The following is a 24,415-nucleotide window of genomic DNA, read 5'->3' on the forward strand; positions in this document are numbered from 1 at the left end:
GCAAAATCTGCATGTTCTGACCCCTCGTCATCGATGAGAAAGCATTGCTTTTCTTTACCTTAATTGGTTGGGTTACTACCGTTTATTTTGGCTTCTGCCTTTCTTGAGTCCGTTTATTAGATCATAACGGTGCGTTATGAAACCACATTACAGTAGGTGGAGCAGTCCAGGCAGTGTTAGCAGAGGTGCTCACGCAGTCCAACAAAAGTTTTCCGTGTGTAAAAGCAGAGCCGTAAGCCTACGCTTACAAATTGCTGAACACACAGCCGTGCAAGCACATGCACGCACATGCACGCACATGCACGCACACGTCCACAGGTGCCCGTGGCTCGTGTGACAAACGGCCCGTTCAAACCAACCTGGAGGATTGATGTTATACAACATTCGCAGATGCTGCTTATGGAGTGTAACTGTGTGTGTGTGTGTGTGTGTGTGTGTGTGTGTGTGTGTGCGTGTGTGTGTGTGTGTGTGTGCCTGCTTTGGCCTGGTTAAGTAAGCATTAGACAACAGCGCAAATGATAGGTGACGATGTGAAATCCTCATTTTTATCCTTATTCATGCACATAAAGTTTGTAATGGCATTAATGCAGCAATAACCACACGGCGGAAGCAAAAATAATTTTCTTTCTCAGGCTAAATGCTCATTTAAATACTGTAAACTAGGAAAGCACAGTGTTGTTTAGAAGTACAAACCAAGACAATCAGTGCAGATTGAAACCAGCAACGGTTGAACTGACAAACAAACTGTTTCCTTCTTCTGTGGATGATTATGCTCGGACCTGAAGAGCCCCCAGCCAGACTCAAATGGTTTAAATCCAGCGCTGCAACTTTTGCAACATTGTTCTGAATCTGACCCTGATCTCCATGGAGTGCAAACCAAATAAAAACCAAACTCTGCTCCTCAGAAATAGGTAGGACGCCTTGAAGTTAAAATTATGCAACAAACAGCGCCTCAGCATCGTCTCTTTCTTCTTGAATCATAAAACTGTGCTTTCTTTTCTCTGGACTGAATCGCTGGTGCTGAAATGATTTAAAACACCGAAACAAATACACAAAAAATCCTGAGGAAAAATGTCAGCCGGGGATGCATTAATGACTCAGTGAAACAATGAAATTAGCAATGTTGTATTTGATGGATGAGTTTGATCTGGTGTACAAATAAACCACCCAAGTGTTTATTGCTACATCAGATGGAAATTCAACAGTTACATCATTAATTTCCAAAGATCAACGCTTCAAAGCAGCACATTTTTCGCCTGAAGATCAAACGCGTACTTTTACCTTTTAAAATTCTTTCACATGGGACAAATAAGTAGATGCATGACAAACATAAATGACATCACCTCACATCCTTAAATATCGGGGTCCCATCACACATCCGCGATGTAAAATGTTATCTAAAACACAGATCTAAAAGCGCCATCTTCTGGCCAACACCAGTAAAAATGCTTCAGATAACTGAACCAACCCTCAAGAATCCTCATGAGCCAGTTCTGGGCTCTTTATCCAATGTATCCTGAAACTGGCCCCAGAAAAATCTAACCAAATCCGGATCCACTGACTAAATAAAAAGTGAAACATCTTAGCCAACGTTAGCCCAAGACTTCACCACATCATTCCTAGAGTAGCTGAAAGACATCAACATCCATGCAGAGACACAAGGTTCCCACATTTCTGGTCCCACTGCAGCAACCAGGGGCCGCCACAGCTAAGGGGGGGCCACAACACATCCCCTCTCCAGCCAGCGTCCCGCCTCAGCTCGCTCTCCCTGGGAGGTGGCAGGTCGGGAATGCTGCTGCTCTCCCTCGGAGGAGAGCAGCAGCATTCCCAACCTGCACCAGCCAATGAGAAGCCCAGACATCTGCAGCCATGCAAACCAGGTTAATTTGCTTTTGAACACTGTAGAACAGTGACGTATATATTTATGCTATGTGCTGTATAACAGGGAGGATATGTGTTGGGTTAGCATGGCGTGCTTCATCCTGGCATCTATTGGTTTGTCCAGCAGCTCGATCTGATGTGTCCAGCGACTGGACGCTCGCCTCAGACGTACAGCGGATGATGAAAGATGAAACATAAAAGAGGGAAGCATATGTCATTCCTCTGTCATCTCCTTCACATTTGTGCAGGGTTTTCCTGAAGTGAGCCACTGAAAATCAACCTTTTATTGAAAAACTAGTTCTTCGCTTTGGCCTTTTTGGAGCCAAATTGTAGTTTTCCATCTCTGAAGGGTTGGCAGATTTCCACCAGCTCTTTGGCCATGTTCATCAAATGCTTTGATGCTTTTTTGTGAGTAGAAATGAACAAGCGCTCTTTCATCTGGGCTGGAAGACGAGCACTCTGTTTCTGTTTGCCCATGTGCTCATATGCCCCCCTGAAGGGGAGTTAGAGGGCACGTAAAGCTAAACTTGTTGTTTTTTTAAAAAAAAAATGTCTTTACATTCTCAGTTTGATCCTGATCACCACCCCATAAATCCAGAGAATGAGCTGTTGCTGTGGCTGACTCCTCACAGGTAGTTCATGCAGCGGAGATTTATGGAGATTGGGTGGGAGGGAGGGAGGTGTCCAACAGCTCCAGGGAGCTCCAGGCAGCTCCAGGGAGCTCCAGGCAGCTCCAGGCAGCTCCAGGCAGCTCCAGTCATGACCTACACTTCTCCTGCAGACGGTTGGGGGAAGCGTTAAACTCCAGCTGGCTCGCTCTTTGACAGATGCTGCGGTTCCAACCAGCTGCATCACAGTGGAGGCAACGTCTTTCAACACCACACTGATTCAGGAACACTTGACAACAGTGTGATGTGCCCAATGTTCAGGCACAGGCTCCAATAGGCTTTAATTCCCAAACTACCTCTGTGTTAATATCTTAGGCTCCTTCGTCAGTTCGGTGCCAAAACTGTAGCCTCACGCACGCAAACCTCCATCAATATCCAGATGTTGCGGCTGCTGCTGTCTCTCCACGTCTTTGTGTTTCAAAGCCAAAAGAGAATTACGACAAAACAATTGTGATCTCTGCAGGCGTGAACCAGCAGCTGAAGAGCATTCAGAGCTGTATTTGGCCTCGGCCTTTACATTCATCTTCAGGTGGATTCAGAGAGCTCACGTGAGCAAATCCACAGTGTAGAAACACGTTTTGTTCTGTCAGCACACATCTGCAATTTTCCTTTCAGTCTGAATCATAAAGGCACACAGATTACATCCTCTTCCAGGATGAGCTTGGCTTGTTTCATCCTCATCCAGGGAATTCTTAAACATACTCCAACTCTAAATTTATTCTCCCCCCCCCCCCCCCCCCCCCCCCCCCCCAGGGTGATGCTGAATCTGTGGTTTAAGCTCTATCGGTAATATCAATATCCAATAATTGCTGAAAGGATCTTGAACCACTGACACTGAAGCTAATCTGCAGCCCCTGAAATGGAGGGATTTGTTGCATTCAAGCCACATCTGTATGTTTAATTGTAAAGATGAACAACAAAATGATGCAATTTATGGATTTTCAGGTCGATAGATGGCTGACCAGCGTAGCAACCGCGTTTATTTTTCCACACCAGAACCCGGCACACAAATCCAGAAAAATAGTCCTAAAGGGCTCATTTATTGTGTCCGTGTGGATGCCAGCCGTGGAAAATTGTTCAAGAAGGATTTGAATTAAAGAATAACACTGTCCAATGGGAGGGGCCGGAGTCCAGAACGATGGTGCAAATCCAAGCTTGCCAGATGGCACTCCGAGCAGTCTGAAGCGAATAATTTCCACCTATCTTTGAAGAGACGTGGTGATGAGCTGAGCTTTCTGAACCTTGTTGCAAGGCTGGATAATCCACCTCCCGCTGCCATCGGTTACAATACTTTCCATGGGATTATTTTACGGCAGTCGTTCTACAGGCATGTGCCACAAACGTCCAATTAGTCCGCTAAGACAATGGTAATAGGAAAGTAGGCAGAGGGTAATGGAGTAAACCTGTCACTGCTCTGGAAAATTGAAAGCATGTGTTCACTCTCTGGCTCCGCCTGTGTTTCTTTTGGCCCGAACTCGATTCTGTGTTGTCTCATCTGGTCATTTCTGTTTGTAATGATTCCTGGACCTCTCGTGCACAGACACGCAGTGTACATTATTCAACAGGGTTCGCAGTTTCTGACTTTAAAAAAAAAGAAATATAGGACTGTAGAGCTTATTGGGTGAGGAATTACTCGACTTGAGTCCTTGTCCAGCAGCCCTGAAGCACCAAATGCTCCAGCTGTCTCTTCACTTCTTCACACCTAATGTCTTTGCATTTGTTTAAAATCTACCTGCATGTATGTCAGACAAAATCCTGCATCTTTATTTTGTTCAGCATCACTTATTCCAGTTGGATGGATAGCAGGAAAACACGAGTGGACATGGGGAGAAGGCTCATGTTCCACAGAATCTCGGCCTCAAACCCCAAGCCCGTCTTCCTGAGGCGACAGCGCTAACCGCAGCAATGCCCCCAAAAGAAATGAGAAAAATGGTCTAATTAAAACTGTCACCCCACAAACGCTTACAGTAACTGATGTACAGCTTAATAACATAAATTACCAGAAAGCCACACAGACTCACTGACTGTTGTCAGCTTCGGATCTCCTGTGAGAAAACATCTATCACATCTGGCTTTGCTGTCAAAAGCTAGTTTTAGGCAGGATCCTAGAGAAAGTTCAAGCATGGCTTCCATTCCCAGGCTGAATGGTGTATTTCTAGGTCAAATAGAAGTTGTTAACTTTCTTGTTTTACAGCAGCTAATTTGTTGACGCTGGACTGGACATGTTTTAGGTTCTTGATATTATCTCGATATTATCTTCCCTCTTCCCTCTCATTTAAAAGGCACCTCCGGTTCCAAACTTTTCTGAGATGTAGAGTCGAGAGGCGTCTTCAAAACCTGAAAGAAATCTTTGGATTGAAACAACTCGATCAGCTGGACGTGTTTGAACAAGACTCCCAAAACAAAAGGGAGGTCAACAATAAGGTTGCATGGTCAACAGTCGGTACTTGAGCCGTATCTTTTCCCACAGGAAGAAGACCTCTGCTAGCTAGCTTAGCTTCTATAACATCCTCAGCCATCGATGCATATTTTGTTCACAGTGACAACAAAAGTAATTTGGAAGATGTCCATTGCTCTCCGCAGAATCTTTAAAACAGCTCTCGCTCCCTGAAATGTGTGATCTTTCCTCCCATGTGCGCATGTGTTTATTCCTGCAACCCTTCGTCTGGATGATTGCCAGGCTCCCTGCCCGCTGGCTCGGTTACAGGCCAGTTAATCCCCGGTCCAGTCCAAAACACCCGTCCAGCTGCTGTGGGAGACAGCGGAGGGAGGCTTATCTGCCTGTTTTGTCCTTTAAAGATTGTTGCACACTGCCAGCTAAAGAGTTGCTCTGCCTGGGAGAGCACTCCGACCACCCTCCCAATAAGCAGACAACATGCCTCTTCATTCCGAGCCACATCTCCTGCTGGGACAGAACCAGCACTCACAAGGGAATACACAAGTTTTTGGCAATTGATTCATTATCATTATGCCAAGCTGCTGATTCAACATGTCAGCATGTGCTCCATGTTTTTCTCTTTGTGTCTCATGAGCAAGGCATCTCTTTGTTTTTTGTCATGTTTCGCAATATCAGCTTCTCTGGAATCGTTTAGAGGGTACGTGGTAAATTGAAACCATCAGAGTGATAAGCGCTGCGGTTCGACACTTGTTGATTTCCTTGGAATGCAAAGCAGCAAAGCAATAAAGGGGAAACAAATGTGGGCTGCTTCAGCCAGTGAAGACCTCATTACATTCTAAATCAATTAGCTACACAGGGAAGTGCGGCGATAAAGAGGCAAATGCACTGGAACTGCTATATTGTTAAGCATTACTCTTGCACTCTCCTGTCCCCTCACCTTCCCCTCCATCATCATCATCATCACAGCTCTTATTCCTCTTCTCTGGCCACAAATCATCCAGTTTCATTGATTTCTTAGAGCCTGTTGGATTGTGAAGGTGCCAATAATAACACCGAGTGCCAATGAGTCACAACATGGAAACGCAGACATGGAGTCTGCTGTCGCGATATTACGAGTGAAGAGGGGCAGCTGCTACAGCCTCCCATCTGACGTTCAAGTCTCCCTCGCTTCATGCTCTCCGTGTTTGTACCCCCCCCCCCCCCCCACACACACACACACACACACACTCACCCCAAAAAGAAGAAGAAAAATTCTTGAATTATACCACAAATAAAGACTCACACATTGCTGGCATGACGAGACTCATGAAAAATGATTGTGTGCTATTTAATAGCCTTGGCTCACTTTTTTGTAAATCTTAATAGATTACATACCCAACAACCCTCTTTCTGAGGTTTGGGTGTGCAACAGTTCACTTCAATTACTTTGGAATCGATGCAAAGTTAGCACATCTTAAATGTCAGATGCGTTCCCTGGATGCAGATGTGTGTTGTAAACGTCAGGGTGTCAGAGAAAGAGTCCTTGATCCTTGAATGTGGCAGATTTGACTGCTTAAAGCTGTATTTCATTTTTACTTAACAACAAATTTGTACAATAATGACAAAAGAGTTCAACTTGAAAAGAATGTTGACATCCAAATGAATCAACTTTAAAGCTGCTGGCGGATGACCTCAAAGAGCAGGAGAGGCTCAAGGTCAGTCGTTACAAAATTAATCAAAAACAGAGGGAGATTTAGGTCACAAGACGCGTCCAGCTGTGCTCTCTTTAGCTAAAAACCTGTGACACGGTTCCTCCTCCGCATCTAGAGTTCACCCCGAGCGAAAAAAAATTAATGAGGAGAAGTTTGGAATTCTTCTCCTTCAGAAGGAGGTAATCCAGAGCGTGAGCACAACAGCAGAGAGAATTTCTCCTTTGTCTTTCATTTTTCTCTTTTAGAAGCACCTCCAACACCAGAGGCACGAGGCGATGAGACACCAGCGGCTGCAGACAAATGCCAAGAGAACGACTTTCTGTGCACGTTGGCAGAACATGAGGGATGGCTTTGAAGTGAAGATCAGTCAGTATGTGTTTATAATTGAGGACAGTCGTCAGGAAACGGGCTTCTTTCACTCTCACCAGTATGGCTGAGTTTTACTGAGGACATTAGTTAAGTCAAGAAATTACTTTTTAAAGTCTCGAAATGCTGAATGAAACAGTGACACATGAAGGGAAAACAACATAAACGCTACTGTTTTGTCTTTCAAACCACAACAGAAGGTTCCAGGCCACCAGTGTTCAAGAAAAAGCCATTTGTCTTCCTGTAGCTACCGAGCCAAGTTCTCTGTGGGTCTGTTTTCTCTCCTCTAATTGTATAATCTCAAGATGTCGTTCACCTCTGCGACTGACAGAGCAAGTCAAATAAGGGTGGAGTCAAAGCTCAGAGAGACGTGCCCTCGAGGGCCACAGCTGGGGCCAGATCACAAATGAAGGTTGGGCTCTTGTCTTTTTACAGGTTGAAGGTTTATAGATAACGTGATATTAAGATTAAGCGATAACGGTATATAATTATACAATCTAACATATGTAACTGCCGTCAGGGCCCACAGAGTCTCCTTCTATCCATAGAAGTTTCTGACACCATTTCTGGGTTCCAATATCCAGGACAAGAGGAATTGGGAAACAAGTCAGTGTGTACAACACACACACACACACACACACACACACACACACACACACACACACACACACACACACACATAGGGAGGGGGAGAGAGATGGAATATATATAAATCTATATCTATATCATCTCAGACTGCCCGAAGAAATGTTGTCATGTATTTGTGGTACACATGAAAAAGCTCCATCTGGATAAAATTCTCTTCATCATCCTCTAAATAAACAAAGCAACAGCCTATTTTTTTGTAAATGTGCGTGATCTGTCTGTCCGTCCTTTAACAGGATAAACTTCAAAAAGCACCTGCCTGCCATTTATCCACATATTGGAAATCACATTTTCTTCCCTGGAGGTTTCCTTCTAAAGCACAATAAATTGGAAAATCCCCTTGCTGTGACATCTGCATTCTGGATGAACTCTGCATGAAAAGCAACAACCATTACTCGTGCAATCAGTGCTCGCACGTGACCTTTTGCACCGGTGCACATGTGCTTCACCTTGCAGCAGCACTGGTTTGAATCAGCTTGGGAAAAGAATGATGAGAGGACTCAGCTTGGACAGGGTCTTCCTTAATATCCCCTGAATCTGGCCTATTCTTCTGCATGAATGCAAGCCAGGATCGTGGATCAAGGGTAATTCCTGATCGTGTTTCCAATTTAATTTAGAAAGCAGGGCAGCAGGGAATTTCAGCGTGAGCGGAAGTAGAAAGAGGCCAGAAGAAGCCTGCCAGTGCCTTCCATTATTTACATGTGAGTTTATATGTGAGGGTTGATACATTTGTTTTGCCGCACCAGCTTCCGCTCAGGAAGGAAAAGCCTAATAGCACCTGAATGTACTGGACTCAAAGTGAGCTCTGTCTCGTATGTGAACTTTTAGCTCTTGAAACAGTGCATGTTTGTGTGTGAGTCGTGCACGTGTGCAGCAGGTGAGGACTGGCCTTGCCAACCCAAGTGGTTATAAAGAAACTTCTCATCACACTGAACTGGCTTTTGAGGGAACACTTTCACAGCCAGAAGAACAGAACAAAACCAATGCTGAGACCAACAAATGTGTCCGGAAGATTTGCCTAACCCTTCTACAGAGTCCAGAACCTCATCAGAAATCTCAGTGTTCGGCTTCTTTTCCAGCTCCTGTGGTTTTGGTGCTTTTATTGGTTCTGTATTGTTTCATTCTTTAAAAAAATCTCAATATACAGAATTATAATGAGGAATGTTGGTCATTAAAAGTCTATAGGTTCCCAGGGAAGATGGAAACCCATTATATCTTCTACTGTTACTAATCTAAAGTCACACTGCTGTAAATCTCAATGTGACGATCAAAACAAACGTTTTCACATTCTCTGCTGCTCTCTACTGTTCACTGGTGGCAAGCCTGCTCCCATCGAATCGATATTTATTTCAAATAACTTAATATGATGGAGTAAATGGCTATAATAATTATCAGATCTCAATTTGTGAAATTATTTTAACGCCCAGATGCTGTTTAACTACTGTTTTAATTCACTCAAGGTCAAAGATTCATATATGGAATAAACCCAATGACAATCTGAGAGACTGGGGTCTAAAATGACTGCTCAAAGTTCATTGCAAATGTGGATGTCTTGGGAACGCAAAAAATGTTAAAAGCAATTAAAATATATATATATATATATATAGTAATTTAATTTGGTTCCATGATCTCAATCTGTGGTTTACCTCAATTGTAATTTTCCCGAACTTTGAATACCACTTTTGCAGGTTTGTATTCACATATTATATATATATATATATATATATATATATATATATATATATATATATATATATATATATATATATATATATATATTGGTGCTAATTCAATACTGATTGCTTCTCTTAAATTTTGACATTACAGTAAATGCGGCTTATTTATATTTATTTAAAAGGGTTCAAAACAATCCTCATCGATGTGCAGATCCTCCGTTTTATTCTCTTTAAAATGTGCTCTACTATCGGCATCCTATCGCTGGTTTGTAAACTTAGCAAAGATTCGATCACCGCTGTAAAGTAGTCGCTCCGCGGGGCCCCGCCCACAGCCGCCCAAACCGGAAGTTTAGTTGTTGTTGTCACACTGGAAGAAAATGGCTGCTCCTCCGACTTTTTTTCAATGAAGATACTGATGTTTCAATTTCATTTCGCTTTCTTGTATCGGAGCTCCAGTCGACCGCTATGCAATCTCGAAGGCAAGTCCGTCCTGCTCGCTGTGGTTATCTTTGCCTTCTCGCTTTGCGTTTCAGACGTCCGAACATCATTAGCGTGGCTAGTAAGTTAAGCTTGTTCAATAGTACCAGGCTAGCATGCTAATTTTAGCCATGTTAGCCTTAACGGTCAGGCATCAACGAGCTTGTTGCTACTGAGCCACTCTCATGACTGCACTTGCAGCCACCCAGACTCGGAGACTTCCACAGGGGATTCGAATTTATTTGCTTTGCTGGGACGCTCAAAATCATTTAACAACTTAGGAGAAACTGTCGCCCGTCGGTCCTCTGGCTGTGTGAAGTTTCATTGGGCTACGAGGCACCGATACTGCCTTAGGAACCTGTCATCCACCTGTGTCAGTAACCTGTGTCTGCCTGTGTCAGTAACCTGTGTCTGCCTGTGTCAGTAACCTGTGTCTGCCTGTGTCAGTAACCTGTGTCTGCCTATGTCAGTAACCTGTGTCTGCCTATGTCAGTAACCTGTGTCTGCCTGTGTCAGTAACCTGTGTCAGTAACCTGTGTCTGCCTGTGTCAGTAACCTGTGTCAGTAACCTGTGTCTGCCTGTGTCAGTAACCTGTGTCTGCGTGTGTCAGTAACCTGTGTCTGCCTGTGTCACTAACCTGTGTCAGTAACCTGTGTCTGCCTGTGTCAGTAACCTGTGTCTGCCTGTGTAAGTAACCTGTGTCTGCGTGTGTCACTAACCTGTGTCTGCCTGTGTCAGTCACCTGTGTCTGCCTGTGTCAGTAACCTGTGTCTGCCTGTGTCAGTCACCTGTGTCTGCCTGTGTCAGTAACCTGTGTCAGTAGCCTGTGTCTGCCTGTGTCAGTAACCTGTGTCTGCGTGTGTCAGTAACCTGTGTCAGTAACCTGTGTCTGCCTATGTCAGTAACCTGTGTCTGCGTGTGTCAGTAACCTGTGTCAGTCACCTGTGTCTGCGTGTGTCAGTAACCTGTGTCTGCCTGTGTCACTAACCTGTGTCAGTAACCTGTGTCTGCGTGTGTCAGTAACCTGTGTTTGCCTATGTCAGTAACCTGTGTCTGCGTGTGTCAGTAACCTGTGTCAGTCACCTGTGTCTGCCTGTGTCAGTAACCTGTGTCTGCCTGTGTCACTAACCTGTGTCTGCTTGTGTCAGTAACCTGTGTCTGCCTATGTCAGTAACCTGTGTCTGCGTGTGTCAGTAACCTGTCTGCCTGTGTCAGTAACCTGTGTCTGCGTGTGTCAGTAACCTGTGTCTGCCTGTGTCGGTAACCTGTGTCTGCCTATGTCAGTAACCTGTGTCTGCCTGTGTCAGTAACCTGTGTCAGTAACCTGTGTCTGCGTGTGTCAGTAACCTGTGTCAGTAACCTGTGTCTGCGTGTGTCAGTAACCTGTGTCTGTCTGTGTCAGTAACCTGTGTCTGCCTGTGTCAGTAACCTGTGTCTGCATGTGTCAGTAACCTGTGTGTGCGTGTGTCAGTAACCTGTGTCTGCATGTGTCAGTAACCTGTGTCTGTCTGTGTCAGTAACCTGTGTGCCTGTGTCAGTCACCTGTGTCAGTCACCTGTGTCTGCGTGTGTCAGTAACCTGTGTCTGCGTGTGTCAGTAATCTGTGTGTGCGTATGTCAGTAACCTGTGTGCCTGTGTCAGTCACCTGTGTCAGTCACCTGTGTCTGCCTGTGTCAGTAACCTGTGTCAGTCACCTGTGTGAGTCACCTGTGTCTGCTTGTGTCAGTAACCTGTGTCTGCGTGTGTCAGTAATCTGTGTGTGCGTATGTCAGTAACCTGTGTGCCTGTGTCAGTAACCTGTGTCAGTACCCTGTGTCAGTACCCTGCGTCAGTCACCTGTGTCAGTAACCTGCATCAGTCACCTGTGTCTGCCTGTGTCAGTAACCTGTGTCTGCCTGTGTCAGTAACCTGTGTCAGTACCCTGTGTCAGTAACCTGTGTCTGCGTGTGTCAGTAACCTGTGTCTGCGTGTGTCAGTAACCTGTGTCTGCGTGTGTCAGTAACCTGTGTCTGCCTGTGTCAGTAACCTGTGTCTGCGTGTGTCAGTAACCTGTGTCAGTAACCTGTGTCTGCGTGTGTCAGTAACCTGTGTCAGTAACCTGTGTCTGCGTGTGTCAGTAACCTGTGTCAGTCACCTGTGTCAGTAACCTGTGTCTGCGTGTGTCAGTAACCTGTGTCTGCCTGTGTCAGTAACCTGTGTCAGTAACCTGTGTCTGCGTGTGTCAGTAACCTGTTTTAGTAACCTGTCTGCCTGTGTCAGTAACCTGTGTCTGTGTGTGTCAGTCACCTGTGTCAGTAACCTGTGTCTGCGTGTGTCAGTCACCTGTGTCTGCGTGTGTCAGTAATCTGTGTGTGCGTATGTCAGTAACCTGTGTGCCTGTGTCAGTAACCTGTGTCAGTACCCTGTGTCAGTACCCTGCGTCAGTCACCTGTGTCAGTAACCTGCGTCAGTCACCTGTGTCTGCCTGTGTCAGTAACCTGTGTCTGCGTGTGTCAGTAACCTGTGTCTGCCTGTGTCAGTAACCTGTGTCAGTACCCTGTGTCAGTAACCTGTGTCTGCGTGTGTCAGTAACCTGTGTCTGCGTGTGTCAGTAACCTGTGTCTGCCTGTGTCAGTAACCTGTGTCTGCGTGTGTCAGTAACCTGTGTCAGTCACCTGTGTCAGTAACCTGTCTGCCTGTGTCAGTAACCTGTGTCTGCGTGTGTCAGTAACCTGTCTGCCTGTGTCAGTCACCTGTGTCTGCGTGTGTCAGTCACCTGTGTCAGTAACCTGTGTCTGCCTGTGTCAGTCGCCTGTGTCAGTAACCTGTGTCTGCCTGTGTCAGTCACCTGTGTCAGTAACCTGTGTCTGCCTGTGTCAGTCACCTGTGTCAGTAACCTGTGTCTGCGTGTGTCAGTAACCTGTCTGCCTGTGTCAGTAACCTGTGTCTGCGTGTGTCAGTCACCTGTGTCAGTAACCTGTGTGCCTGTGTCAGTCGCCTGTGTGAGTCACCTGCGTGAGTCACCTGTGTCTGTGTGTCAGCAGGTTGTGAATGCTCTCTCTAGACGGGGGCAGCCTGGGGCAGCAAGGACAGCAGCGTCTCCCGTCTCTCAGCGTGCAGCAGGCGGCGCAGCACCATGGTGATTTATATATGTTTGGGTTATTTCGCATGATTATTAAGGTTAAATATGAAATGAAGGATATTCACCATTTCTGTGCTTTTATCTAATTTTGAAAGCTGTTTGGGCTGATCTGTTCTTTTTGTCCCCATAGCAACACGTTTTGGAATATGCATTGGATCGAGCCGAGGTAACCTCCAATTATCTGCTCTTCCTCAGCTGTGTTCCTCGCACCACCTACGTTATTTATTATATTGCTGCTTTGTTGTTCATGTCTCTCAGTGACATTATTATTATTATTATTATTATTATTATTATTATTATTGTTATATCTGTTGCTCAGTACATCGTTGAAAGTGCTCGACAGCGACCGGCCAAAAGAAGACTCTCCTCAGGAGGGAGGAAGAGTCTGCATCAGAAGCTCTATGAGCTCTACATGGAAGAGTGTGAGAAGGAGCCGGAATTAAAGGTGTGTGTGCTCCACAATCTGACAGTGATGGGACTCCACGTGCACGCGCGACAGTGATGGGACTCCACGTGCACGTGCACACATTCCTGAGACTGTGGAGAGGTTGTGGGGGCCAGAACCTTCTGATTGTTTTTCCTCTTTGAAGAATTTGCGGAGAAATGTGAATCTACTGGAAAAGCTGGTGTCTCAGGAGTCGGTTTCGTGTCTGGTCGTCAACCTTTACCCTGGGAACGAGGGCTACTCCTTAATGCTCAGGGGCAAAAATGGATCAGGTGAACCACAGCAATATGAAGAGAAGACTTGCCTGTAGCTTCATCACCCTTTGGTTTCCTGGAGCCAGTTGTGTCCATCTGTGGGTTTCCAGATTCTGAAACCATCCGTCTGCCATACGAAGAAGGAGAACTGCTGGAGTACCTGGATGCTGAGGAGCTGCCTCCTATTCTGGTGGACCTGTTGGAAAAATCCCAGGTTTTTAATCTGTGCAGTTTTCATAGACATGTTTATATACTGTACAGATAGAAATAAGAGAATCTGCTGCCACTCAAGGGTTCTTTCCTGCTCCCAGGTGAACATCTTCCACTGTGGCTGTGTAGTCGTGGAGGTGAGAGATTATCGGCAGTCTGGCAACACCAAGATGCCCACCTACCAGAGCAGACACATCCTGCTGCGGCCCACCATGCAGGTGAACCACAGGAAACACACAGAGTGAGCCGGAGTGGTGCTGCATGTCCTGATCTCCTCTCCTACCCTGCAGACTCTGATCTGTGACGTCCACGCCATGACCAGTGATCACCATAAGTGGACACAGGTGACGTGACACCTTCACAGTCTTGGTGCAGCACAATAATGAAGTGTGTTGTCAACACAGTGTATCTAAAGCTTGTAGTTATTAAATGTTGTGACACTTTTTGTGATGATATATTAATAATAGCTTCCTATAAAGAGGAACCAAAGCCGCTGCTCCACGTATTGCATCACCTCAGATTAGCTTTAGCTCTTTCTTCCAAACTACTGTAACCTCTTTTCCCTGTTGCGTCATCTGCTTTAGGATGACAAGTTACAGCTGGAGAGCCAGTTGATCTTGGCCACAGCTGAACCTCTGTGCCTGGACCCCTCCCTTTCTGTCACGTGCACGGCCAACCGTCTGCTGTACAACAAGCAGAAAATGAACACTCACTCTATGAAACGGTAACGAAGCGGCGAAGAGCCGTCCAGACAGGACGTGCATACGTGCACACACGCACTCTAATGTTAACCCAGATAGGATTAGACTGTATAAGAATATCTTCAGCTCGCTCCAGTTGAAACAAGGCTAAGGCTGTTTACACTGAAGTATTTGATTTCTAAAGACCACATTATTGATACGAAGAAGAGGCCATTGAAGGAGGCTGAAGCTGAGACCTCTCTGCCAGCGCTGCATTTTGTGTTTTGCCCCGTAGGTGTTTTAAACGCCACTCCCGAGCTGCCCTCAACCGCCAACAGGAGCTGTCCCACCTGCCCATGCCGCCACAGTTGAGGCTCTATGACTACCTTCAGAGGAGGAAGGAGAGGAAACCTCCTGCTGTGGACCTGAAGATCTCAAAGATTGGAAATGTGAGTGGGCGTGGCTTCTGCCTGTGGCGAGCATGTGGATGTGTGGAGACAGAATCATTCTTTGTTGCTGCGCTGCATCTCCACCGGTGCAAATGGAAACCTCAGTGTTTGTTGCTGTGCTGTTGAGAAGCACCTGTCTAACACCTGACCCAGAGGTGGGTGCACCTTGTCCTCGCTCTCACTGGTGTTTTTTCTCTCCAACGCAGTGTGTTGACACGTGGAAGCAGAACAACTGCCAACTTACTGTACCAAAGGAAATCGATGTAAGTAGCCTCTTGTAGCATATCATTTACGCCCTTAAGGCGGCCAATATTAGCGTATATTAGCGTGAATCTGGTTTCTGTCTCTGTTTTAGGTAGAAAAATATGCTGTGGTGGAGAAATCTCTGCAGCTGGAGGACTCTCAGCCCACTACGGTGATCTGGCCCGCAGAGGTGAGCGTAGCAGGTTGTTCATCTTCTCTCTGTCCTGGGACAGGAAATCTAAAGTTCATCTCTACTGTGTGTCTCTGCACACTTTGTTGAAACAGGAAATTGTCGATGACTACACGTTTGAATGTGAGGTGGGGGGCCAGGCCCAGAAGACCAAGGTGTCCATCTTTCAGTCCATGGGAGACCCACTGGTTTATGGGAAGATTTACTGTGCTAAAGAGCAAAAGGCTGAAGAGGAACACACAGACCTTAAGCTCATACACCCCCCGTAAGGATCATCTGGGAGACAAAGGTCTAACTGCCCTCTGAACTGCACCAGAATCTGCTCATCTCTGTCCCGTTTGTCTCCTTCACAGCTTCCTCATAGGCTCAAAGATAGATGCAGATCGGTGAGTTGCTCCGTGCTGCTGCAGCACTCAGCTGTGTCCTCTGCTGCTGTTCTCACCACTGAAGGTTCTTTTGTTGCTCTCACAGGTTTCTTACTCAGTATAAAGGAGTGTATGAGAGAGATGTTAAGTGTCAGGTCAAGATGTCCCGTAACTCAGGCAGCGTGGGACAGGGGCCTCCCTCCCCCACCAAAGACGAGGTATATACCGTTAATAATCACCGTTAAAGGAGGTTGAGGTGACGCCCATCGTGTCGCCCTGCCTTGGAATTCTGATAACGTAGTTTCAAGGGTTTCCCTTTAACAATGCTAAGCTAAATCTGTTGCTACGTGCAGGGTGATGGTATTTCTCCACTGGTCCAGACGTCTGTCTTGGGGAAAGGGGTGAAGCACCGGCCCCCACCCATCAAAATGCCTTCAGGCCCAGGCAGCAGCTCCTCAGGTACAGGTGACACACACCAAACGGGATTAAACAGTATCAGGGCCGGGATCATGGATGGAGACGGTTAAGGATAAAAATGATGAGAAAGGGGTTTCTATACAGACCTGTTTCACTCCAGAATTCATACGAGAATAGTTGGAGTTTCTAACTCTCATTATGATACTAAAGTTTTTAAGGAAGAGAATCAAAGATACAGGATGTACAAAAATGAACTGACAACTATCTAAAATAATAATAACCCTACTGTCACCATTTATTGGACAACAGAAACAACATTGAACGGATTTGGAATGGTTCATTGTTTGGTCCTTTTATCTTTACTGTCTTGTCTGTTACTCTCATTGTTTGTGGGATTCCTCTTTGTTTTCGTTTTTATTCTTATTCTTCTGGTTTTGTTACATGAAAACATGAAGGCTGCCACATTTCCTCAGGATGCATTCGAAGACTTTTGGCATCTCGCTAAATTCTTTGATCACAAACGTCACGATAGAAAACTGCTCCGGATCAATAAAGGGCAGTCAGAAGTGTCTGGATTTGATCATTTATATGTCCGACACACTGGTAACAGCTGTTGTACGAAGACTTTTGGAGAACTAGAGAACCGCCGTAGGGGAAATCCTCAGTCATTCAGTTCTACCTGAAATGGTTCCAGAACTAAAAGAAATAATGAAACAAATTCATCAGAAAGTAACTGATTCTGTTGTTTTTTCATTTTAGCTTAAACATAATAACTGGCTCCTGTCTTGTGCTTTAGGTAATCTATATAGTTCACAAACCACCAGTGGTCTTCTCAAGTGTCCTACGCCGCCTCCTGCCAAAGGTCAGGCCCTGAACAGGAAGCACTCCCTGGAGCTGGGTCAGGTGGGCCTGCTGTCTCCGGCCTCCCTGTCTCCCATGGGCTCCACCCAGAGTGAGTAGCTCCGTCTCTCAGATGCTGCCTTCACACCCGCTGTTGTTTCCAGGGTCGTTAGTGACCTGACAGGTGTTTGGTGAGGTTGGGGACCGCTGTCATCGCTGTGTTCCGTTCCACCTTCAGACACCTCGTCAGCCACTCGTGGCTCCGCGCTCACATTCCATCACGCCGCGTTTGATCGATGACCTGAAAGCTTTCGGATCATGACTACTTTCTTGCTTCGTTCATTTTTTTCATCAAATTCTAATTTGCTGCCTGTTCTTGAGTGTTTTATTGTTGGACGTCTGAGCGTGCTGTAAATGTGGAGGTGTCACTTGATTGGAGCTGTAGTCAGTGGGGGTGGGAGCCCTAAAGCATCTCCCCTGTGGTCTTTTGGTGTTACGGAGTTCACTGTATCCAGAACACGTTTCCACCAGTTTAAATCTCCAGATGCCCCTCGGCTCCATGGGAGAACCCACAACTGTGGCTTTGAATAAAAACCTTTCCAGTCCACTTCATTGAACTCCACCCTAAAGGAAAATCCATTCCTCCATTTGAAATATTCTCTCTGTTTCGTCCCTTTAGGATCGGGGACCCCCAAGCCATCCACGCCCACGCCTACGAACACGCCGTGCTCGACCCCACATCCTGCCGACTCCCTCTGTGCCCCCCTGTCGTTGCCCCCCACGCCGTCGGACCCTTCGGTGGTGCAGAGCCAGCCCCAGCCGGCCCTCCTCACACCCTTCGCTCAACAGCAACTGGCCCTGAGCCAGACGTTGCCCGTCATGACGATCCCCCTGCCCACCATGGGTACATCCATCACCACGGGAACCACCTCTTCACAAGTTATGGCGAACGCGACGGGGCTCAATTTCATCAACGTGGTCAGCTCTGTCTGGTAAAGACTCGTTTCACACGTGGTGTCGCAGCTCTGACTGCCTGCTGCCGTAACACGCCTCTGCTGTTTGTGCAGCAGCCCGCAGACGCTGATGAGCGGCTCCAACCCCATGCTGGGCCCCAGCCTCAATCTGAGCGGAATCCTTCCTCCTGGGGGGCTGATGCCCACCATGCAGCCAGCAGCACCCACTGGTAGGACCTTCACTCAGGGTTATGGAGTTCCTAGATATCGTCCATGAGCGTTTCCAGACACTTGGCAACAGACCTTTGTGACCTCGCCCAACTTCTGAAAGGAAATACTCCAGAGAGGGTTTTTACAGAAAGAAAGAAATTGGCCATGAACAGGAAAAGGCACCAAAACAGATCCACCCTGTGTGACTGTGGCAAATACTCAGATATTAAACACGCAGAAAAGAGTCAAATATATGACAACACGTGTGGATTCAGGGCTTCATCAGTGGGAAATGTCTTCATTTTTGGGTTCTAATTGTCACTCTCATCTGCATTGCAGGGAATCATTTTGGCCTGAACAGCAGCGCTGGGTTGAGACCCCTGAACCTTCTCCAGGTATGACCAGCGAGCCTGATGCGCATGTGCTCCAGATGTGTGTTTTGCTCATGTACACTTCAGTTTCCTCTCACTGCATTTTCCTGCACCTAATGCACATGGCATGAGAGCGCAGTGATCCGGAGTTCGGAGTTCTGATGTTCCAGTCGGCCCTTTGATCCCAATGTTGATGGATTGTACTGTTCTCCCACTTCCCCCTGCTCTCGTCCCGTGCCTCCTTCCTGTGCCGTCCTCTCTCAAACCACATCTTTATCCTCCCCCGTGTGTCTGTTTCGCCCTGGATCTGTGTGTTTGTTGCGTTTGTGTGTTACGTATCCAGATCCCCACCGGTCCTCTCATCTTTAATCCTCTGCAGCAGCCGCAGCTGTCTCAGTTCTCCCCTCAGCAAAGTCAGTCGGCCACTTCCAGCCCCCAACAGCAGGGGGAGCCGGTGAGACACACGTTCACTTTCACTCATGTTGGACAAAAAGGCCGCCGTGGTCACATTTTAAACTTTGAATCAGGAGTGGGGTAATGTAAGACATGGTTATAGTTACCGTCTGGCATTTTAAAACAGAAGCTTTGGAAAATGATCAGAGAATTCTCTGGAAGTTGCTACAACTTTAGAATTAGAATTTGAATTCAAATGTTTTCGTCCATTTTATTTGTTTGATATCAGCGTTCACTTTCAATGTCCCTGAAACTGACACTAAAAACTTGATTCGCACCTCAAGAAAATGCTGTCAGGAAGCCAAAAATGCTGCTGAGCACAAACTCGTGACTTTGTCTGCAGAGTGATCAGGGTTCGGAGCAAAGCTTAGGAAACCAGCAGACAGCAGTCATCAACCTGGGGGTGGGGAGCTTCATGTCACCACAGGCAGCAGGTACCTGCCATCACACATGCACACGCACACGTGCGTACTGGTAAAGATAGCTGTGTTTACGTGTTCATGTGCAACTCCTCTTTCCACTGAGACAGTTTGGTGGGAGGAGCATGTTACTGGCAGGAGACACTCAACTTCCCCTTCTTCTCTGCTACTTCCTTTGATTTTCCTGTTATTCCCCCCCCTTTATTCCCATTCCTGTTGCACTGTCGTGCTGTCCTAATCAACGTGCACACCCAACCCCGCTCACTCTGTTTTTGTTCACCGCCCCCCCCCCCTTGTTGGTGCTTCGTTACTGCCTCCATAAACGGATGCCTTCATCCTCATCACTTCCTACCTTTTTTGCCCGCTGGTGCCTTTTCTCCTCCCTCTTTCCTCCATTCCTTCTGCTTCTCTTCCTCCTCTTCCATCCTCTGGGGCTCCCTCTCTCACTCTTCCCCCCACCCCTCCTCCCCCTAGTGCTGTCCCAGTTGGGCTGTGGGCTGGACGGGTCTGGGCCCCCGCTGCCTTCTCCAAGGCTTCAGCAGCAGCACCAGCCACAGATCCAAGTAATGCAGCAACTTTAATACCTACACACATATTCACCTCTGTAGAACGATGGGAATAGAACCATCAGCCTTCTGTTCATGTCTTCGTCTATGAGCATGTTACAACAATCGGAGCTTTTATTCTAGGATTTCAGTTTTCATCTTTCCTGAATTCATTTAAATAAACACAATAATTAACTTTCTTTTATCTGAATGCTTTTCATTCTCTTATTTTGGAACATTTTATCCTTAATTATCAATCATGTAAGATTTTTACAAATAATTTTTAGTTAAAAATGAATCTTTAAATCTTCAGAAGAGTTGTAAGTACTCTTTCATCCCTTTTTTGCTGTTGTAGATTCTGTTGTGTACTTATTGTGGTTGGTTGTGGTTGGACTGAGGCAGCTTCCACACCGGAGCGCTTCAGCCCACGGGGTGACCCACTGGGGGGGGGGGGGGCATGTTCTCATGAAAACACCTCCAGTCTAGGGTCACATGGTCTTTGAAATGTTGCTGCCAGATCAGAGATTTCAGGCTGCTTCCACTGTGAGCATGACTTGTAAAGTGGTTTTTTATTTGTCTGCGTGGCTAAATGGGCTGGCGTTGTCCTGGTGGGTGGAGCTGCATGTCTGGGTTGTTCTTTGCTCTTTGGGTCAGAGCCTGTATCTCCAGACCAGCACTGGTGCTGCTTGACTGTATCCTGCCTCACTTCCCAACCTGCCCCAAATCTGCCCGCTGCTTCTTCTTCTGCTGCTTCTGCTTCTTCTTCTGTGCAACCCATTAACCACTCCCTGTGTGTGTCATGACGAGCTTCAGCTCCGCTTCACTAACCACTGCTACCTCCAGACAAGAGACCAGACAAGTAGCTGTGGAACCACTCGAACATCTTGTATTTATATGTTTTCTGGGTCCGTAGAGTCACGTGGCCAAAGCACATTAAAAACTCAGCTGGAGGTTTTAGGTTTTGGTCACTGGAGCCCTGCACAGATGTGCTGCTGCTGTCTTAAACAAGGCATTATGGGATTCATGTTATATCACAGCTGTACCCTCTGAGCTCTGACTCTGACCCACCAGCCTGAATCACAGTAGAAATGCATCAGTGCAGTGAAATCCTCTCTAACAACGGCTTTCCCTCTTTCTTCCGTACCGGACAGTTGCAATTCTTGCAGCACCAAATGCAGCAGCAGCAAATGGCTATGGGAGCAGCAGCTCCGCCGGGGGGGGCGCCGCCGCAGCATACCGCCAGCCAACCAAGAAGTAAGAGGAAGAGGAGCATGCCGCAGCCTCTGCCCAAGTCCTGAGGGGCTCAAACACACGAGGACGTGAATGATTATACTGTGCTCTTCATCTGCCTCACTGTGGAGACAAGAACATTGTCCCTTCCGTGTCTTTTCTAGCTGACATATTTGTATGTAATGTTTGTCAGAGGTCTTTGAAGAACCAAAACTGCTTTTGGCCATAGAGGGTGAGTTTTTAGAGTCGAGAGCCCAACACTTAAAGGACCTTAGAAATATTTTTTGAAATGAAACAAAGAGGTTCTACTAGGTCGTGGGCTTTCCCAATAGCAAATCCCACTTTCAGGAAGACTTTCTTTCAATAAACGGAACCCCTGTGGACTGAGAGGATGGTGGATGCACACGTTCAGAGGATCCTTCATGAGCCGCCTCTGCCTGGTTGACCCCAGTAGAAACTGCCCTTCAAGCACAGATCCCAGCTGAGCAGTGACACCAAATCCTCCTTGAACATGCAAATCTGACGTTGAAGCAGTACCGTGGGGCAGCTCTCTACCTCTCAGAAGCCTGTCTTCTGTTAGCCATCGTGGCACAGGGCTCAAAAAGGGGACCCGAGATCAACATGCAAGACGGCCAACCTGTATTTGTACAGCACATTTTCAAAAGGCATTTCCTTTTAATGAGTTCAGGAGCCATGAGTGTATTCTTGTGCAAGATTTCTGGACACTGAGAGATAATTTTTTAAGCAGTCTTTGTCAGCGGTTTTATTGTTATTAAAAAAAAAAAAAAAAGAATATATATTGACAGTGAAAATACAGCTTTTAGATAAAACGGGTGCGTCTGAGGCAAATTATTATGATGTTTTCACACTACTGAGGACTTTGTCAGTGAGTTTCTGGATCTCTTTCTGTCGCACGGTGGCTCTGTTGATACACTCCTGCAGCTTCTGTCCTGACAGCGACATCCCACCTGATGCAGGGAAACATGGGAATCAAAGGCTGTTTTAACATTTAACTGGGATTTTATACATTTGATTTTAAACAACACAAATTGTTGGAGCTCTATTTGTGCTCAGTAACTTTCTAGTGGTAGAAAAAGATGGAAAACATGAGCCACACGTCCACCAGAAGGTTTGAATTGAGGTAAGAAACAGACAGTGAAAGAACAAAAGATATATTTAAGTGATTAAAGGAGCCTGCATCTGTTCTCTGACCTGGTTTGTGTACAGCACACAGTCGATCCCCTTCCTCCGTCACCACGGTGATCCGAGCAGTAGACAGATTCTCCTCCTCATCCGTGGGATCCACGATCAGTGTGGACCTGCAGAGATAAACCAGGTTCACCAACAGGACCGATGCTGGACGCAGGAAAGTTGCAGCTGGTTCACCTACTCATCAAAGATGCAAAAGGAAGAGGCCACTGGGTGCTTGCAAACCTTCAGGCCATGCCTCTTTTCTAAATCCACCACGGGTAAGTGGGTCTCCGTGCTGATAACAGCCTCTGGGAGCTGAGCTACACGGACAATTATTGAAAATCCTCTTCGTTCAAAACATTTCAATGATACACAGCAGTTGAAAAGAACCATGGATGTACATCCTATCTAGAACTATTGTTCCCACAGCACGTACTGTTCTTTAGAGCAGCCAGCAGGGCAATGACACAAGCATCCCGGAGATTCCCGTCGTAGTCCAGACACATCAGGTCGCAGTAGAGCACCCAGCACAGCTAGAAGGAGAGAGCTTAATAGTCTACAGCGTCCAAAATGATCTGAGGCCATCCCGGAGTTACCTTTCCTCGCTCGACGCACAGGTCATCGGTTTGTATGATTTCAGAGCTGCGATAGTCAGATAGAAGATTTAAAACAGGCGCTGAGTTTGCACAGCAAATATGCTCCACTGGCCAAACCTTTCTATCAGATCAGCAATGAACTGACTGCAGGCCTGTGCCGGTTCTCCTGGTGGGCCCGGCCGAAAGCGCGACGAACACAGGGGTGGCAGGTCCACATTGGGAACTAAACAAAGAACGTTGGATTCTGGTAAATGTCACCTCAGATTAACGGGGCATATTTTTTTAAAAAGCACTGATCATGATAGATACAGTACCCAAGATAATACTGTGTAATTATCAAATCAAGCAGTTATGGTGTTGATTTTAACCATAATTTTGCCACAAAATACAATTTGTACATATAACGTAGAAAAGTATGCTGCCAGGATTGATATCCTATCGTAGCTCTCGTGGCCTTACAGCCGCCTGAATGTGAGAAAAGGTTTGGATAAAACACTTATAGATGGATGGTGCTTCCCAATATAGACCAACATACACCTACCAATGTAACCTTTCCCAGGCGCCTCCACTGTTGGGGTTGCCAGCTCCTGATAACAAAATTGACAGTCCGTGAACATACGTCCGCCTGTCCGGGAGTAAAAAAGCGCTTGATGACCATTTACCGCTTTGATGCCACAGATAATTGTGGTGTTCCCAACCTTGACGAGCGCTGAACCATCAGCTGTGGATATGGAGCCTGAGGAGAAGAGAACAGGGAGAGGTCAGTTTGGACAGACGGACACAGGCTTTTGACCTAAAGACAGAAAACTAATCACCTATATTCAGTGTGGTTGGTCTGAATTCTAGAAGCACCCGTCCATCTGGTCGACAGTTTTCTTTCTAGGAAGGATAAAGTAAGAACAAATTAGATAACATACTCTCAGCTCAACATAGAGAATGTTTTAACCACTCACCAGAAATCTTCTGTAATATTCAAGAAGATCGGCAGTCCTGTAATAAAGGAAATGTTAAAACCAGTTGAAAGGGCCATAGGTGCATTTTGGTTACTCTATTCTACAATAAACGTGCATAGACAGAGTAAGTTTGTATTGATAAAAAAGGTTTTACATGAACATTATATTATATTATATATGCATTTTTATATAAATGCATCTACTGTTGACACAAATGTGCAAAAACAAGTTTATATTTCTGTTTGGTTTTACGAATCTTACTTGAAACCAGCCGCCATGTTGTTTTGACCAACCACGTGGGTTACTTGGGGTACGGTGGCCGGTGAGGATAAAAGAGCTTTTCATAAAGCGATCACTTTAAACTTTAGCCTCGTGCGTAAGTGGTTTGTTTCCACTGTCACAAAACACCCTTAAAAACCCTCTAAATATATTTATGTCTTGGTAGCCAAACAGCGGTAAAACTCTGATCACATTAGC

General features: G+C 46.2%; 2 protein-coding genes across 8 annotated transcripts; one reads left to right on the forward strand and one right to left on the reverse strand.

Moving 5' to 3' along the window:
* The first annotated feature begins 9,673 nt into the window (after nt 1-9,673).
* On the forward strand, nt 9,674-22,403 carry supt20 (SPT20 homolog, SAGA complex component). Of its 7 annotated transcripts, none has more exons than XM_029847921.1 (24): nt 9,674-9,884; nt 12,824-12,921; nt 13,055-13,090; nt 13,244-13,369; nt 13,515-13,641; nt 13,734-13,837; nt 13,935-14,051; nt 14,124-14,177; nt 14,418-14,557; nt 14,809-14,962; nt 15,169-15,225; nt 15,318-15,395; nt 15,491-15,660; nt 15,749-15,781; nt 15,867-15,978; nt 16,114-16,219; nt 16,974-17,129; nt 17,697-18,009; nt 18,085-18,200; nt 18,520-18,575; nt 18,895-19,005; nt 19,348-19,438; nt 19,898-19,986; nt 21,120-22,403. In XM_029847921.1, exons 2-24 carry the CDS (start codon nt 12,919-12,921, stop codon nt 21,264-21,266), a joined length of 2,496 nt encoding a protein of 831 aa, XP_029703781.1. In that variant the 5' UTR covers nt 9,674-9,884; nt 12,824-12,918; the 3' UTR covers nt 21,267-22,403. The 7 variants fall into 7 exon arrangements, with proteins under 7 accessions (XP_029703781.1, XP_011609972.1, XP_011609970.1 ...); XM_011611670.2 differs by having other exon boundaries at nt 12,827-12,921; XM_011611668.2 differs by having other exon boundaries at nt 9,674-9,804; nt 12,827-12,921.
* On the reverse strand, nt 21,935-24,283 carry exosc8 (exosome component 8). The gene is made up of 11 exons (XM_003971318.3): nt 24,200-24,283; nt 23,939-23,975; nt 23,801-23,864; nt 23,648-23,721; nt 23,527-23,572; nt 23,103-23,208; nt 22,986-23,031; nt 22,826-22,922; nt 22,589-22,709; nt 22,411-22,517; nt 21,935-22,166 (listed from the first exon to the last, which is right to left on the reverse strand). Exons 1-11 carry the CDS (start codon nt 24,214-24,216, stop codon nt 22,051-22,053), a joined length of 831 nt encoding a protein of 276 aa, XP_003971367.2. The 5' UTR covers nt 24,217-24,283; the 3' UTR covers nt 21,935-22,050.
* Nucleotides 24,284-24,415: the final 132 nt, after the last annotated feature.

Source organism: Takifugu rubripes, chromosome 15 (genome assembly GCF_901000725.2).
Source record: "Takifugu rubripes chromosome 15, fTakRub1.2, whole genome shotgun sequence".
NCBI lineage: Eukaryota > Metazoa > Chordata > Actinopteri > Tetraodontiformes > Tetraodontidae > Takifugu > Takifugu rubripes.